Source organism: Mauremys mutica, chromosome 7 (assembly GCF_020497125.1).
Source record: "Mauremys mutica isolate MM-2020 ecotype Southern chromosome 7, ASM2049712v1, whole genome shotgun sequence".
Lineage (NCBI taxonomy): Eukaryota > Metazoa > Chordata > Testudines > Geoemydidae > Mauremys > Mauremys mutica.
Window position 1 is genome coordinate 30,970,528 of NC_059078.1, and position 16,314 is coordinate 30,986,841.

Genomic DNA, 16,314 nt, shown 5'->3' on the forward strand with positions numbered 1-16,314 from the left:
GCCTGGATTTCAAGGCTCAAGAGAAGGGGCGAGTACGTGGGGGGGGGGGGGGGAGAATCTGCAAAGGCTTGGAAGAAGGTTGGAGTGAAACTTAGCTAAGAGGGACCAACAGCCATCAAGATTTTTTGGGGGTGGATGGATGATTATGTGATCAGATTTTCCCCCATTGTGCTAGCTTTGGAAAATTCCTCTCCCAGTGTAAGAATTACCTGTGGCTTCAAACTGGTCGCATGAAAAGCTTTATTTATTTTTTTTGAGGGGGGGGGAAGGAGTGCTTTCTACAGATGTTAAAAGAAAAGTCACTGTTCTCTGAGAGTGCCCCAATAAAGCCAGGCCCCTTCAATTCTCGGCTCTGCAATGTCTTTCAGTTTCCATTCAGCCTGTCAGGCCACCAGCTCTGTGTTACTTCCTTCTGCAGGGGTGCAGCATGGTCAGGCTGCTGTGTCAAGCTAATGCTTGCTTCTATCCAGACAATAGCAGCTGAGCACCTCATAAACTCTAGATTTTATCTTCTTGGCACCCTGTGAGGCAGAATGTCCTGTTCCCATTTTACAGATGGGGCCACTGAGGCACAGGGGAGCAATGTGGCCTAGTGAATAGAGTGCTGGACTGGGAGGCAGGATATCTGCTTTCTAGGCCAGGTTTTGCCACTAGCCTGCTGGGTAAGCTAGGTTAAGTCACTGTCTCCCCATTTTTCCATGTGTAAAATGGTGATAATGAGACTGACCCGAGTAAAGTGCTTTGAGATCTATGGATGAAAAGTGCTTGAGATGATCTAGGGATTGGTATAAGCCGATCCAGAAGCTGAAGCGAGACCAATTCAGGCTAGAAATAAGGTTTTTTTTTAAAAAAAGATTGGCTGTGATTAACCATTGGTGTCTTTTGGGACATGGATTTTCCATCTCATGGAGTGTTTGAATCGAGACACGAGTTATTTAAAAGCTATGGGTAGGAATCCCTGGGTGAGGTTCTTTGACCTGTGCTGTGCAGGAAGTCAGGCTAGATCCTCTGGCCTGAAAAATCCAGGAATCAAACAATGTGGGTGTCATTTAGTCCATGAATTCAGTGTATGCAGGGGGGCTATGGCTGCCCATCACCATAGTAGCTGGGCACCTTCCATGTAAAAATGAATAGTGAAGCCCAGACTGGCTTTTCCTGGAATCTCTGCCGCTCCTTTTCCCCTCAATGCCTGAAGGGTGATTAGATTAACAATTTTACCCCATCACAGGAACGGGGGGGGGGGTTCCCTTGCTCCTGGTGTCTCTGTCCTTACAGCTCTGCGGTGTGAGCCTGGCGTTGCATTCCTGGAATTTAAATCCTGATGGGACCTGGGAGCATCTTCTAGGTTGCCCTGTGCTGAGCCCCATGACGTGTGTCTGACTAACGCGTCCCGTGATTGGCTCCGGGTGGGGGGCAGCCGGCTGCCCTGCCCCCTCCCACAGCCTGGAGCTGGGCCCAGCGCCGCGCGGGGAGGAGCCAGTTTGACCCACGCCCTGCGCCGCTGACAAGCTGGAGGCCGGAGCGCGGCCGCGTTCATCCCCCTCGGCCTCATGACGCACCCCGGGAGCAGAGCGCTGGGCCCGGGACCCGCTGCCGCGCGCCCCGGAGGAGAGGTTTGTTGGGGGCTTGGCTGAGAATGTGCCTGTGACCCGCCCCCTCCCCCCGCCGCCCCGGTATCAGCCCCTGCTGCCCTGGGACCTACCTTCCTTCCCAGCGCCGCCTCATCCCTTGGCTCTGTTGCCCCTGGGCTCCCAGTGCTCTTCCATCCCTTGGATCTGCTCCCCCCACCAGCATTTCCCCCCCACGCACTCCTGGGCTCCCAGTGCTCTTCCATCCCTTGGATCTGCTCCCCCACCCCAGCATCCCCCCCCCCACACACACTCCTGGGCTCCTAGTGCTCTTCCTGTCCCTTGGATCTACTCCCCCCCCCGAGGCTCTCAGAGACTCCCCTCCCCCTTGCCTCTGGGACTTGCTCCCCCCTCCCCCGACCAGCTCTCTTCTTGGCTCTCAGCACTCCCCTCAATAGCAGGGATTCACTCCCCCTGAGCTCCCAATGCCCTGCACCCCCTGCCCTGGGATCCAATCCCCACTGGGCTCCCAGAGCCCCAGCACCTGCCACCTGGGCTCCCAGCATCCTCCCTCCGTTGTCCCAGCACCTGCTTCTCCCAGGCCCCTGGCCCATTAGTGAACTTGCTGCCTGGGGAAAGATCATTTCCATCCCCCGCAACAGGTGCTCAACCTGGGAGTTCTCCATCCTTGCTGGGAACAGGCTGGGGCTGCAGCCTGGAAATAGGTGCCTCGTCAGCTGGTAGTGCTAGAGCTGAGCTGGTGGCTGGGCTGGCGGTTGGTTATTAGGGTCACTGTTCTCTCCTCTTTCACACCAGGCAAGGGAAAGCGTCTGGGGCTCATGGAGCCAATAGAAAGCCAGATTCTCCCCATCCCCCCGCGCACACCGGGGCAAAGCGAGCGTGAAGCGCTGCCTGGAGTGTGTGTGACACCGGCACCCTTGAGTAAGTAGCAGCGGGAGGTGCAAAGGGGGATGGGTGAAGCCTGATTCCCCACTCCCTCACTTGTGCAATCCGAAGGTTCAGTGCAGCTGGACGTGTGTGTCCCATGTGTGTGACTGGTGATGTGAGCAGGAGAGGTGGGGAACCAGCCAGAAGTCTCCCCATGGGCTCAAAGAGCTGCACAATGAGGGCTCTGATGGTTTCCATCGCCCACTCTGGCAGTGTAAATGAGGGAAGTGGAAATGATCCCCCAAGAAACACCCCCTTGGCTAGCATGTCACTGCTCTTTGGACTCTTGATGAGCTCCTGCCCCCCTATTGTAGGGGGTAGACTGAGGGTGTGGCTATTCTCCAAGCTCTAGGAAGCCAGGTGTAAATTACAGCAGCCTCAAGGCTGCTCTACCTTACACTAGGAAGTTGTGGGGGGTAAGAATATGGGAAGTGCAAAGGGGACTTAAAGCCTCATCTGTGTCCTCCCCATTCCTGCCCCACAGCTGAGAACCAGACCATGTATGTACAGTGGAGACCATGTGAGAGACTCCCCTCATCCAAGGTGAGGCTCTATCCCAGCGTGTCAGGGATCAGCTGCCTCAACCAAATAAAGGAGGGAGGGTACAGGTCCCCCAATGTTAATCCATCCCAGCTCCCATTACCAGGGGGTGATCCGCTTGGATGACTGGGGATCTGGCTGGACTGTCCTAACCCTGCTGCTAGGGACTTCCCTGAATCTGCCTTGCAGGTGTCTTTCCCTACAGCAGTGAGATCTGGGGCAGGCAGCAGCCTGGGTGGACCATTCAGTCCCGTGACCTGCCACCAAGGTAACCCCATTGTGATGCACTCACCTGTCATGGCTAGGAAGCAGGCTGAGACCCCACCCAGCTCCCTTCACCCATGGGCCGCAGCCTGGCCTCAGCACCCTGTCTCTCTCTCTCTGTAGATGCATCTGCAGTGAGCTGTGGCTCTGCGCAGTCTGCCTTGGAGACCCTAAGGCCCGCAGACGACGAGATGAAAAGAAGCCCGAAAACAGAGGCCCGCGGCACCTTGAAAACATTCCCTGCCATTGTGAGCATTGTAGGCGCAAATGGGGCCCAGGCAAGAATGTGCCGCGCCCGCCATGCTCTCACTGTGTGTCTGTGCAGTGCCCGGCACCCTGGGTCCAGCTGTCTGCCTGGGGATCCTGGATGCTACCGCAGTAGGAATAAGCAGGACTACTAATCGTTCATAATTAATTGGGCCCTAGCTATCTATTGAGCTTTGGGTTTTATCCTGCTGCCCAGCACTGTAGCGTCTGGGTGCCTGCCCTGTCAAATTAATGGGTCTTTCTGTGCTTCCCCCTGTACCTTCCCCTCTCCTCCCTGTGCCTCTGTTGTGATGTACAGAACCCTGATCTCTGCTGAGGTCTGCACACTGCCTGGCACACAATGGGGGCCTTGATCTCAGTGGCGGGTCTGTGCAGTGCCTGGCTCCTGATCTCATGCAGGACTGAGATTAGGATTCGGCTCTGCTCAGGCTCCCAACTGAGAGACAGCCTCTGCCCCAGGAGTTTACAGTCAAAACAGACAAAGGAGGGGAAACAAAGTCAGAGACCTGTTCATGGCAAAGCTGGGGCTAGGAACCAGGTGTCTTGAGTCTTAGCCAGTTCACTCCCCACTAGACCACCCAGCCTCCCCTGGAAAGCGACCAGCGACTCCCTGAGTCTGGATGGCAGCCAGACCCGGGACAGGAAAGATGCGCAGTGGAAAGGTCTCGAGAAAGGTTAGATCAGTTGCTGACTTTGCCCGGCCCCGCCCCGCCCTGCAGTGCAAGCTGGGGCTGGAATGGCCTTGCCACGTGTCATGCAGCCCGGGGCCCGCCGGCTCTCATTTTGCTGCACTTGTGCATTTTTCTCCCTTTTTCCTCGGCTTTCTGGCATTTCTCCAACCTCAGCACTTTAGCCCATTGTCTCTCTCTCTCCCACTGCTAGGAGGCTCCGGTTGGGGAGCCGGGCTCCAGCGGCTGGGAACGGTGGCCGCTCCAGCCTGGAAGCTTTGATCCAACGTGTTGGAAAAGGAGACAAGGCACAATATTCCCCCCAACGAGGCTACTGTAATATTGATATAAGACCACCTAGCTCTTGCACAGTGCATTTCATCCAGAGCGCTCTCAGTGCTTTACAAAGGAGGTCAATATCATCAGCCCCGTTATACAGACGGAGAAACTGAGGCACGGAGCAGGGACATGACTCGCCCAGGGTCACCCCACAGGCCAGCAATCAAACTGGGAATAGAATTTAGGTCTCCTGATCCCAATCCACTGCTCTACCCGCTAGGCCACGCTGCTCTGAAGAGACCCCAGAGTAGTGGATGGGAATTGGGTGGTATCCCTTTATAGCATCCGGAAGCAGCCTTATGGGGTTCCCTGTGGTCTAACGTCTCCTTGCCCCAGCGTGCCCACATGGTGGTGTTGCTCTTTGCACTGACTGGCACGTTTCAGACTGCCTGAATTTTGTCACTGTTTCAACAGTCTGGCCTCACACCCACCATCCTTTGCATTGTGCGACTGTGCCGGGCCTGACCCTAACATCCCTCCCTCTTTTTCTCCCCTGCAGGCGGAGCTGGAACTGGGGGACTTGATTGAGATCTTCCGCTTCGGATACCAGCACTGGGTCATCTATGTGGGAGACGGCTACGTTGTTCACCTGGCACCCCCCAGTAAGGCAGCAGATGGGCCTATTTCACCATTGCCCAGCCCCCTTATGCCACTGTTCACACCAGTGCAAAGTGCTACCACTGCGCTCGATGGAGCAGGATGACTTGAGAAAGGAATAGAAGGGGGGAAGGGGGCTTAATGGTTAGAGCAGGGGGGCTGGGAGTCAGGATACCTGTGCTGTATCCCCAGTTCTGGGAGGGGAGTGGGGCCTAGTGGTTAGAGCGGGGGGGGGGGGGGAATTGGCATTCCTGGGTTCCATTCCCAGCTACTCTTCACAGTGTCTGTCTCTCATCCCAAGGTGAGATACCCGGGGCGGGCTTTGGCAGCCTGATGTCCACACTGACCAACAAGGCCCTGGTGAAGAAGGAGCGTCTCCTGGATGTGGTGGGGAGGCACCGCTATCGGGTCAACAACAAGCATGACAGGAAGTTCCCTCCGCTGCCGGCGGGGAAGATTGTGCGGGCCGCCGAGCAGCTGGTGGGCCAGGAGATGCTTTACAGAGTCACCAGTGAGAACTGCGAGCACTTCGTCACTGAGCTGAGATATGGCGTGGCCAGGAGTGACCAGGTGCTGGGGCTGGCTCCCTGTCATTCTGACAGGACTCCTGGGTTCTCCCCCCACCTCTGGGAGGGGAGAGGGGTCTAGTGGTTAGAGCAGGAAGACCTGTGAGTCAGGCCTTTTGGATTCTCTGCTCATCATCCTGAGCATCCCTGGGCCACTCACTTCCCCTTCTCTCTGCCTGTCTCCACATTTGTAATGACCCTAACTTCGGGGGGTAAGAGGCAAGGGACACTGGGATGCGGGGCATTTGGGATCGAGGGGCCCAGGGCTGAGATCAGGATCCCACACTGTGTGGAGCAGACACTGGTCCCTCCTTGCTCTGCACTGGGGCAGTTTAGCATCCAGTATAACTTGGTGTAATTGGTCCAGACAGCTCTGCAGACCCCTACTGCTCTGCGGTCATCATCCCTCACTCTTCCAGGCACCTTTCATTTGCAGAGCTCAATGTGCTTTACAAAGCAGGTCAGTATCATCACCCCCATTGTACAGATGGGGAAAGTGAGGCACAGAACAGGGGGAAGTGACTCACCACTAGGCCCCACTGCCTCCCATTGCCATCCTTCCTCAGCCTGTCTGTCCCCACCTCCTGATCCACTTCCTCTCTTGTCCTACAGGTGCGGGACGTCCTGGTGGGGGTGAGCGTCGCTGGGCTGGGGCTGGCTGCTCTGGGCCTCCTTGGGGTTGCAGTCCAAAGGAGAAGACGCCAGAACCAGTAACAGACTTGAGTGGATCAGAGGGGTTTGGGGTTCTTTTTTGGTGTTTTTTTTGATCCAAGCAGAAGAGACTTTGCAGCCGTTTTGGGGGTGTGGTGGGAGCTTCATATGTGTTGCTCTGTCCTCTCTTTCGGGTGAACACCCTCCCCTACCCCCTTGCCGGCACCAGCACAAGAATAAAACCAGGAGATTGGTACAAAGTCACCTGGGTCGTGGCCTGTGTGGTGGATTCAACCAAGGGGGGGAGCCCGCCTATGCTGGGGTCTTCTGCCCAATGGGGGTGCTATGTGTGGAGCTGGATGGATTTGTGAGGAGTTCAGGGGGCTCTAAGGGTGCGGGGAGTTAATCTTTGTCCATTTGGGTCACAGTGGGAGCTGCTGGGACAGAATGTCTTGGAGATCTTGGTTGCTTCTTTGTGAGCCTACATGATGGGCCGAGCCCCGGGGAGGGAGGGAGGGAGTCCAGGGAATCCCGGGTCCAGGGGTAGGGGCTGAGCTGGTGGAAGGAAGGATGCAAGGGAATCCCATGTCCAGGTGCAGGGGACCTCAGGTCCGAGTGTAGGAGCCGAGCCATGAGAGGTAAGGGGGCGGGGGATCTGACCTTTGGACTATCTGACCTCCCTAAATAACATAGGTGCTTTTGAGAATTTGACCATAAGTGAATTATGAGCCCAAGTCCTGTTGAAAGTCAATGGGACTTAGGTGCTTTTGAAGAGGTCATCCCAGGTTAGCCCTCCTGGTGTCCCCACGGCCATGAGATGCCCCAGGTCAGCTGGAGTCAACACTGGCTGCAGCCTCAATGGTTCAGCCTGCACCTGCTCTCTAGACGCCCCCGTAAGGATTCTGGTCCCATTGCTCTGGGTGCTGCCGAGCCCCCAAATGAGATCGGGGCCCCATTATTCCAGTGTCGCAGCTCTAGTTGAGCACCCCCTCTTAGCCCCTCACCAGCTTGCTGTGGGTCCCCAGGTGTTTTAAGCCTCTGGAGTCTGAACAGTTGACACTGCCCCACTCTCAGGGTCCCTGTGCACACTGTCTGGGGCAGACCCTCTAATATCTCCTGCTGAGGGCGGCAGCTCGTGGAATCAGCTGACTCCTCAGACTCCCCCATAGCGTAAACACACCGTGTCCCAGCACCCCCAGAACCGAGCATTGTGGGTCACAGTTCCACTCTCGCTTCTCTGTGCTTGAGCTGGCAAAAAGGGCCAATGCCCACTGCTAGATTTTATAACCTCCCAGTCCCTTGTCAGCCTGTCCAGGTGATTCCAGCCCACAGCCAGGTGACTTTAGTGCCAGGCAACCTCACCCTGATAAACCAGATCAGCTGAGTCAGAGCTAGCCCGATGTTTAGAGCGGTTCTGTTTCAAAGGTTGTGCACTTAGCCAGTGGTGCTCCCTTTCCAGCCCTTTGCCACCAGCCGTGGGGGTTTCAGCCCAATGGGAGGTCACAGGACAACAGAGACGGTAAAGAACCCTGACACAGACATGCACAGAATGCCTCCTGTCAAACAGAAGCCTTAAGCCATATGTACAGATTCCCCAAATCATCACAGCCGGCCCCTGCCCTGAAGAGTGAGGGCTAACAGCCCGGGATTGGGGCTCGCAGCCCGGCGCAGGGGTCGGGGTGAGGGCTAACAGCCCGGGGTCGGGGCTCACAGCCATGCGTCACGGTCAGAGTTCGCAACTCAGGTGGTAACGAGGGGATTTCTCATGACTGGCAGCCCCCTTTGTTGTGTTCCACTCCCTTTTATAGCTTTGGCACAAGGCGGGAATCCTTTGTCTGTCTCTGGGTTCCCACCCTTCCTTCTAAATGAAAAAGCACCAGGTTTAAAATAGATTCCAGCATCATGTGACAGGTTCACATGTCCTGTGAAACTTCATTACTCACTGGCTGGCACCCACATACACAGGAAAGCTTACACGTAAACAGAGCCATTTACAACCAATTGTCCTGGTTAATGGGAGCCATCAAGATTCTAAACCACCATTAATGGCCCACACTTTGCACAGTTACAATAGGACTTCAGAGTAATACTTCATATTTCTCGCTTCAGATACAAGAATGATACATTCATACAAATAGGATGAACACACTCAGTAGATTAGAAGCTTTGCAATGAAACCTCACAAGAGACCTTTTGCATAAAATATATTCAAGTTACATTATATTTACTCATAAGCACACTTCCGTAAGCATATGGAGTGCAACGTCACACCATCCAGCTCCACACAGCGAGGGGACCGGTTTTCCTTTCATCTTTCCCTTGCTTTTTACATTGGTTGCTGTTTACTAAATTGTATTAGCTTTGAACTGTATGTAATGATCAGTGGGTCAGGGAAGCGTTCAGTGCAGAGAGCCTGGCAAGTGGCCAGGGAGGGGAACGCCGCTGGATCTGTGACAGGGGCACCAGCTGCAAACCTGCCTCATCAAGGAGCTTGGCTGGCTTGGGGGGGCAGGGAATAGAGGATGAGGCCTTTCCCCTCTAGGGTGCACCAGCTCCAGTCCAGCGTGAGGCTGGGAGACTGGCTGCCTGCCTCACCAGGGCCCAGGGTCTGGAATGTATTTTCCTTCTGTAGCTGATGACTCGGCCAATTGACATTTGCTGCTCAGATTCTAACAAGCCACGTGGTTTCAGGGAAGATTCAGCTAAGGAAACTGAAAGTGAGATACTGACCTTATATGCGGGCTCTGGTTTCAGAGTGGCCCAGGCTGTGGGTGGGTCAAATGCTAGTGGGTGCTGAGTCCAATCTGGCCCCAGGGTGGGGAACTGGCTAGCTCAGGGGAGTAGAGAATGGGATCTGGGCCCTTTCTTTTCTAGGGGGTACCAGCTCCAATCCAGCCGGAAGTTGGATGGACGGTTGGCTCAGGGATTTGGGGAATGGGATACAGGGTCTTTCCTTTCTCAGGGGTGGCAGCTCCCATCCAGTCCTAGGGTGGGGGGACTGGCTGGCTCAGTGGGTTGGGAAATGGGCTATGGGGCATTCCTTTGCTAGGGCAGCGGGTCTGATCCATGCCCAGCTAGTTAATGGTACTTCTTGGATGCTTAAAGTTAAGTATGCACTTAAATAATTTGCTTGATTGGGGGCCCTGCTGGGGTCTCCCCTTCAGTAAGATAGAGCTCAGGAGCACGCACAGGAATGGCCCTGACTGAGCAATCAGGGAACTAACTGGAGTTTTCAGTAATTATGCCGATGGGAGTTCTAGCATTGCCAGCCCCAAATCATCACATTCAAAACCATGGAGTCAGCTCCCCCCGCCCAAGATCAGGAGACGTGTGAATTCTTTTTAACAAGTACAACTATTGGGGTTCTTTCTGTTTGCCATCTGCTATCATGGTTAAAGCCCTTTTCTACGCAAAGGAGGGATAGAAACCTTTTGAAAGCTGAGATTCTCTCATACTCACATGACTCCAGGAGCTTGGGCTTGAAGAAAAGCAACAAATATCACAAGACAATATTGCTGATCTGGGGCTTCTCAGGCGCGTTTGTTAAACACACCTGTGTCTAACACCTTTAGAGAGCGGTCGTACCTAAGTATCAGGCATGTGACTTTTATTTCTTTGACATCATGTGGTTCAGCATGACCCAGACAATCTGTTAATGCTGGTGCAAGCTTGTAGATCTGCTGCAGAATCCCTCTGGCTAGATTTATACACACACTCACCAAGAATGTCCCACATGTCCAAAACCACTAGTTGCTTTAACATTCACGTTGCTAAAGTGGAGAGGGTGCAGAGAAGAGCCACAAAAATGATTTGAGGGCTGGAAAAAATGCCTGCCAGTGAGAGCTTTAAAGAGTTCAATCAGTTTAGCTTCAGTTGAGAAGTGATTTGATTGATTCTGTATTTCTGATGTAACTAATTTTCCCTAACAACACCTGGATGGGAGATATGCAGTTTGTGTTTGGATGTCAGTACCTTGGATACATAACCGGGGGGCAGTGAGTAGGAGCGAGGTGGTGGTTTTATCTCTGAATATGGCCTTGGAGAGACCCACGCTGGAAAGTTGCATTCAGTTCTGGGGTGCATATTTTAAAAAGGACATTGACAAATTGGAGCGGGTGCAGAAAAGAGCCAGAGAAATAATTTGAGGGCTGGAGAAAAAACCTAACAGTGAGAGACCTCGGCAGCACAATCTGTTCACCATCTCTAAAGGCGGATCAAGTGATGACTTGATCATGGGGTGTGTGTCCCATTGTGGGGCACAATTCAGACCAGCGAGAGGCTGTGTCACTGCTTGTGATATACCCCGGGGGCCCCCAGAAAGCTGCTTCTCCTTAGGGGGGGACACAGCCTGTAGCCAGCACTCCCTGTTCTCTAAGCTGGGCAGTTCGGATTCAACCACTTTGACTCAACAGCCTGCCAGCAGTTATCACAGACACGTGCTTGTCTTACCAGCCTTGGTTGATGTTCGCAGGTGTCCCCCCCGAAAAAACACCCCAGTCACAAACAAGGCATTTTAAGCTGTTGGTTCTCCTTTATTGGGGTAGGTAGCAGGGCAGTACCATGAGAGGAATAGAACAGGAAGAAGGCAGAATTGAGACTTTTCAAAATTTTGGCCCAAGCGAGAGGAATGGGGGCGTCATTTGAGCTCCCCGCCTCTGGTGCCAAAATGTTGTGGGTCAGCCCTGCGGGAGCTCAAGGGCTGGGCATGAAAATCCCGCGGGCCAGATGTGGCCCCTGGGCTGCTGTTTGCCCACCTCTGGGCTAACTCACGTGAAAGCTACAAACTGCCTTGTCATCACTACCGTGTGACAGCTAACGTGAATTAGGGACACACTTTTTTTAACTAGCAAAGTCACAATCTGGTTCCATTAGTTGGCTCTATGCTGCTGATCAGGCACCGCCCCGCAGACAGCGGTTCTCCAATGCCAAAGGAAACCAAAAGTGAAATCACAGGGTAGAGAGGAGAGGAGAGGCTAGAAGAAACTCACTCAGCCGTCCGGACGCCGTGGAGATGCCCCCGCTGTTTGTGAGTAGCCCTGTGCACAAAGCCATGGCCAAATCGCTGCCAAGGCTCTGGGTCCCCTTGGGAAGCGGTTCTCAACCTTTCCAGACAGCTGTTCTCCTTTCCGGAGTCTGATTCCAGCTCCCGGTGGCGGGGCTTGGGCTTCAGCTCCGCCACCCCCGGCTGAAGCCTGTAACGTAGCTTTGTGGGGCCATCGGAGGAGTGGGCAGTATAAACAAGTCATTGTCTGTATGACATTTTAGTTTGCACCGACGGTGCCAGTGCTTTTTGTGTCGCCTGTTATAAAACTAGGCAATGATCCAGCTGTGTTGACACCCCCCCCACCCCCCGAGAGCTCTGCATACACGTACCCCTGGTTGAGACCCACTGCCTGCGGGATGTCAGTGGGGAGCCTGACACGCACTGGCTCTGCTTGAGAACCGGTGCTAAAACTAGCAGGCCCGGGCGGTGGCTCAGGCTGGCCACCCAAGCAAAGCCCTAGGATGTCAGGCGGGCTTGGAGGCAGGTGCTAGCCTGAGACCCCGCTCATGCTGCAATGGCCACGTTGCTATTTCTAGCCCGCTTGCTGGAGAGGAGTTAGCACATGTCAGTTACCCTCAGGCCGGGAGGAACGCTGCCAGCTGCGGCGCGGACATCCCCTGAACGTGAGCTTGGCTCAACCTGGGCTGGCTGCTCTGGGCGCGAGTTTCCTACAGGAGCTGCAGGGAGCTGGTCGCTGGGGGCCTCCCGCTGGACAGCGGCTCAGAGCCCCCGGGGAGCCAGTGCTGATGCCAGGTGTCTCCTGAGGGCGGAGAGAGGAGCCCCAGGCCCTGGCAAGGGGGAAGCTGGACGGTGTCAGATGGAAGCTCTCCCCAGCTCCCACGGCCTTCTCTGCCTGACCTGGGTTCCTGTGGTGGGGTGGGGGCCAGTGGACGGTGGTTGGTGGGGCACAGAGGGAGCTGGTGGGAGAGATTAGCAGGGAAGAGAGGAGTGGGTTTAGCAGAGGGGTGGGAGGCACCAGCGGGGTGGAGGGAAAGCGAGAGATGGGGGTGTTACAGGGGAGCTGGAGGATTAGCAGTGGGAGCTAGGAGTTATCGGTAGCAAGGGGAGCCAGTGGGGGTTAATGCGGGTAGGGGAAGCTGGTGGGGGGATTAGCAGGGGGGGTGGGAGCATGTGGGGGTTAGCAGACAGCAGGGGACAAGGGGAGGCAGTGGGGGGGGGTTAACCTGGGGCAGGGCAAGTCAGTGAGAGGGTTTTGTGGGACATCTGGGGGGTTAGAGGGTTCAGGGGCAGCCAGTCTGGGGGTACTATCGGGGCTTCCTCTGCGCATTCAGTTTCACTTGGCTCTCACTCCTGCAGGAGGAACCGAACCCTGGGGACCTGATAGAGATTTCGCGCTTTGGATACCAGCACTGGGCCCTCTATGTAGGAAATGGTTACGTCATCCACCTGGCCCCGCCCAGTAAGGAATGGCCCTCAGTGAGGGAGGGGGGGTACTGATCCTGGGGGGCAGGGATTGGTCTGGGCAGGGCAGAGGTGCTGGGCATTTCAGGCTGGAGGGGTGGGGGTAGGGGGCTCCATACCAAACGGGGGGTATGTGCACTGTGATCCAGCAGGAAATCTGGCCTGGATTATCATGAGTCATTGGGGGTGCCTCTGTTTGCTGGGGCTGCCTGAGTTTCTGAGCCCCAGCAAGTCAGGCAGCAGGTTGAAGGACACGGGGAGACTGGGATGGGGATGGAGGAGACTGGAATGGATGGAGTGTCTCAGGCTAAGCATCCCCACACATTGAGATGCCCCTAAAAATCACTAGTTGCTTCTGAAAACATTAGCCTCTGCCTCTGTCCACCGAATCCTGAATGACGCTCAGATGGCCCCGTCATGCCCCCCAGCCCCAGGTCTGCCCCATATGCATGGGTCACACTCCCAGCCACTGCCTTCAGGGGCAAGGCTCTTCAATCCTGTGACATGGGAGAGGGGAACCCAATGCCAGTCTGGCTCCTGCATTAGCACGATGGTGGGAACCCAATGCCAGCTGCTAGAACTAAACAGTACTCTCTTGGAGCCATGTGCCAACCAGGGCCGGCTCCAGAGCCCAGCGGGGCAAGCACCTGCCTGGGGCGGCCCTTTCCCGGGGGGGCGGCAGGCTGGGCCGGTGGACCTGCCGCAGTCATGCCTGCGGGAGGTCCACCGGAGCCCCGGGAGCAGCGGACCTGCCGCAGGCATGACTGCGGAGGAGATGCTCGGCCGGCGGCTTCAGTGGACCTCCCGCAGGCATGACTGCGGACGGTTCGCTGGTCCCGCGGCTCGGCTGGACCTCCCGCAGGCATGCCTGCGGCAGCTCAACCGGAGCCGCCGGACCTGCGAACTGCCCGCAGCTGCGGGAGGTCCAGCCGAGCCGCGCGACCAGTGGACCCTCTGCAGTCATGCCCACGGGAGGTCCGCTGCTCCCGCGGCTCGGGGCCGCCTCCCGGGCATGACTGCTTGGGGCGGCCAAAAACCTAGAGCCGCCCCTGGTGCCAACCCAGTGATGGGGGCAGATCCGCCTGGGGTAGGAGCTATGGGAAATCAGAGAGAGGGTAGGTATGCGGAAGGGTGGATGGATAGCAAAAGGGGTGGGTCTGGGGATGGATGGATAGCTAGAGGGGGTGTATGCAGCTATATAGATGAACAGACATGTGGCTAGTTAGGAACATATAACAATGGATAGACGGGTGTGTGTGTGTGGGGGGGATGGATGGGTGGATAGAGAGGAATGTATGAAGATTGGCTGGCTAGAGAGGGTGTACGGATGGGATAGATAGCTAGTGGTATCTGGATGGTTAGCTCAGGTGGACAATTGGCACCCACAGGTGAGTATGCAGGAGCTGGCTCCTCCAGCATCATGTCTGTGCTGACCGACCGAGCCGTGGTGAAGAGGGAGCGTCTCCAGGACGTTGCTGGTGGTGACCGGTACCGAGTCAATAACAAGTATGATGGGAGGTGCTCGCCGCTGCCTGTCAGCAAGATCCTCATGGAGGCTGAGTCTCTGGTGGGCCAGGAGATGCTGTACAGCGTCACCAGCGAGAACTGCGAGCACTTCGTCACCAAGCTGCGCTACGGCCAGCCCATGTGTGACCAGGTACGTGCAGGTGCCCCTCTCACGCGCTTGTCACTGCCTTCCTGAAGGGCGGGCTTGGTGTAAGCCAGCCACACCTACTTGGTCAGGGTCTGGGCAGCGCCCGGCACAACGGGTCCCGATCTCACTCAGGGTCTGGGCAGCGCCCGGCACAACAGGGCCTTTATCTCAGTGTATAGCTGCTGCTGTAATCCATATAATGGGGACGTGCTCCCTGAGCTGTGCAGCAACTGTCAGAGCCCTGGCTTAGTACCCCCTTGTGGATGACTGGTCACCAGGAAGGTGCATGGGCCCAGCCTTTGGATCCCACGTGTTTTCAGGCAGCGGCTAGTCACTGCCTCTAGTCCTGGCCTTGCTGGCACATGCGCAAGGCACCCCTCCTTGAGATCGTAGGACTCCTGCGCCCAGCTGCTGGGGACCCTAAGACTAGCGCTAACCTCCCAAATCTCCCCAGCAGCTTCTTTACACACCCCAGTAGCACCACCCAGGCTTATAATTTAACCCTTTGGGGACTGTGTTGCAGATAAAGCAAGGAGCCCAGGCTTTGCAAAGGAACTTAACCACACACTCTCTCTCTCTCTCTCCCCTTTTGGGAAGCACAAGAGTGCTACAGATCTGTGGAGAACACCCCCAGCACCTGAATGCAATCCCCTTCCTCAGAGCCCTGCCCACTCCTGAGAGTCTCTTGGGTTCTGGTCAGTGTCGTTCAGGGAGACCAGGGCCCTGCTGCTTCGCCTCCTGGTTCTGCAATGGCCTGGCCCCTTGGCTACAGCCCACTGCTTTGAAAAGCCACTTCTGGCATCTCTTTCCCACCTCTCTTCTTACGCTGGGCTTTTCCATGCTCAGGCCCCGCTGTGTGCTGCTGGGAACAGGGGCTGTTAAACGTCCATGACAAATAATACCCCAGTGGTGAGGAAATGGAGGCAGGGAATGACGTGTAGGCGTTGGGTCGACCTGGATCTGAAGATCTCTTGTGCTGTCTGAACAGTGATGGTTGCAAAAATCCTTCTGCAAGTCTGTGTCTGCTGCCTTCCACTGTCATGTGTCCCAAAGGCTTAAACTATAAACCAGAGTGCCCTGCCCACAGGTGGAGTTCTGGGAAAGGGTTGGTGTATGCTACTGGGGTGTCTTTTGGGGGGGGGGAACACTGTGGGCCTAAGGTACCTGGGGTCCAGGGTCCCACTTCAGACAGTCTGTGCCCAGGAACTGCGCCAGAGAGACCAAGGAAAGGGACAGTGACTGAAGTCTGCCCCGACAAAGGTGAGTGTAAAAACCACACACAGCAGCCTGGTGAGTGTCCAGCAGGGGGCGCTCTGCCTTGCCCAGGGCAGGCTATTGGAGAGTGATGGTGCTGGTCCAGCTTCTCTGACACAGTCTGTTTTGTGCCACCGAATGGACGGCCTGATCTGCACAGATGGTTGCTGAACACTAGATGTCCTTGTCAACTCAGTGGGCATGGACACAGTCCTCAGACCGGGGCTCCCTGGCAGCTAGCTGACTGGCTCCCCTTTCTGTCCTGCAGGTCAGGGACACCATGCTGACCGTGGGGGTCGCAGGGCTGGGCCTAGCTGCTCTGGGGCTCGTCGGAGTCATGGTCACAAGGTCCAGGCGTCAGAACCAATAGCACAGACTCCCCTCTGGGCCCAAGGTTTGGAGCCTCTGCAGCAGGGGCCCTTGGAGCGGGCTCCTCGTGGGAACCAAGCTGGATGTGTCAGAATCTTCCTGTCCTTTGTCATCAGCTTTTCTGGATTAGACGTCTCATTTAAAATAAACTAATCTAGCCTCA

At 55.9% G+C, this 16,314-nt stretch overlaps 2 protein-coding genes across 6 annotated transcripts; both read left to right on the forward strand.

Annotated features, from left to right (window-relative positions):
- Positions 1-1,435: 1,435 nt before the first annotated feature.
- Positions 1,436-6,672, forward strand: LOC123374985 (phospholipase A and acyltransferase 3-like). 5 transcript variants are annotated; one of them, XM_045025481.1, is made up of 8 exons: positions 1,436-1,613; positions 2,385-2,510; positions 3,001-3,059; positions 3,246-3,324; positions 3,444-3,568; positions 5,094-5,196; positions 5,493-5,761; positions 6,370-6,672. In XM_045025481.1, exons 2-8 carry the CDS (start codon positions 2,408-2,410, stop codon positions 6,469-6,471), a joined length of 840 nt encoding a protein of 279 aa, XP_044881416.1. In that variant the 5' UTR covers positions 1,436-1,613; positions 2,385-2,407; the 3' UTR covers positions 6,472-6,672. The 5 variants fall into 5 exon arrangements, with proteins under 5 accessions (XP_044881416.1, XP_044881412.1, XP_044881413.1 ...); XM_045025477.1 differs by lacking the exons at positions 3,001-3,059; positions 3,246-3,324 and having other exon boundaries at positions 1,458-1,613; XM_045025478.1 differs by lacking the exons at positions 1,436-1,613; positions 3,001-3,059.
- Positions 6,673-11,296: 4,624 nt separating this feature from the next.
- Positions 11,297-16,314, forward strand: LOC123373725 (phospholipase A and acyltransferase 3-like). Its single transcript, XM_045022822.1, has 4 exons — positions 11,297-11,434; positions 12,770-12,872; positions 14,263-14,531; positions 16,051-16,314. The coding sequence occupies exons 1-4, from the start codon at positions 11,420-11,422 to the stop codon at positions 16,150-16,152; spliced, it is 489 nt and encodes a 162-aa protein (XP_044878757.1). The 5' UTR covers positions 11,297-11,419; the 3' UTR covers positions 16,153-16,314.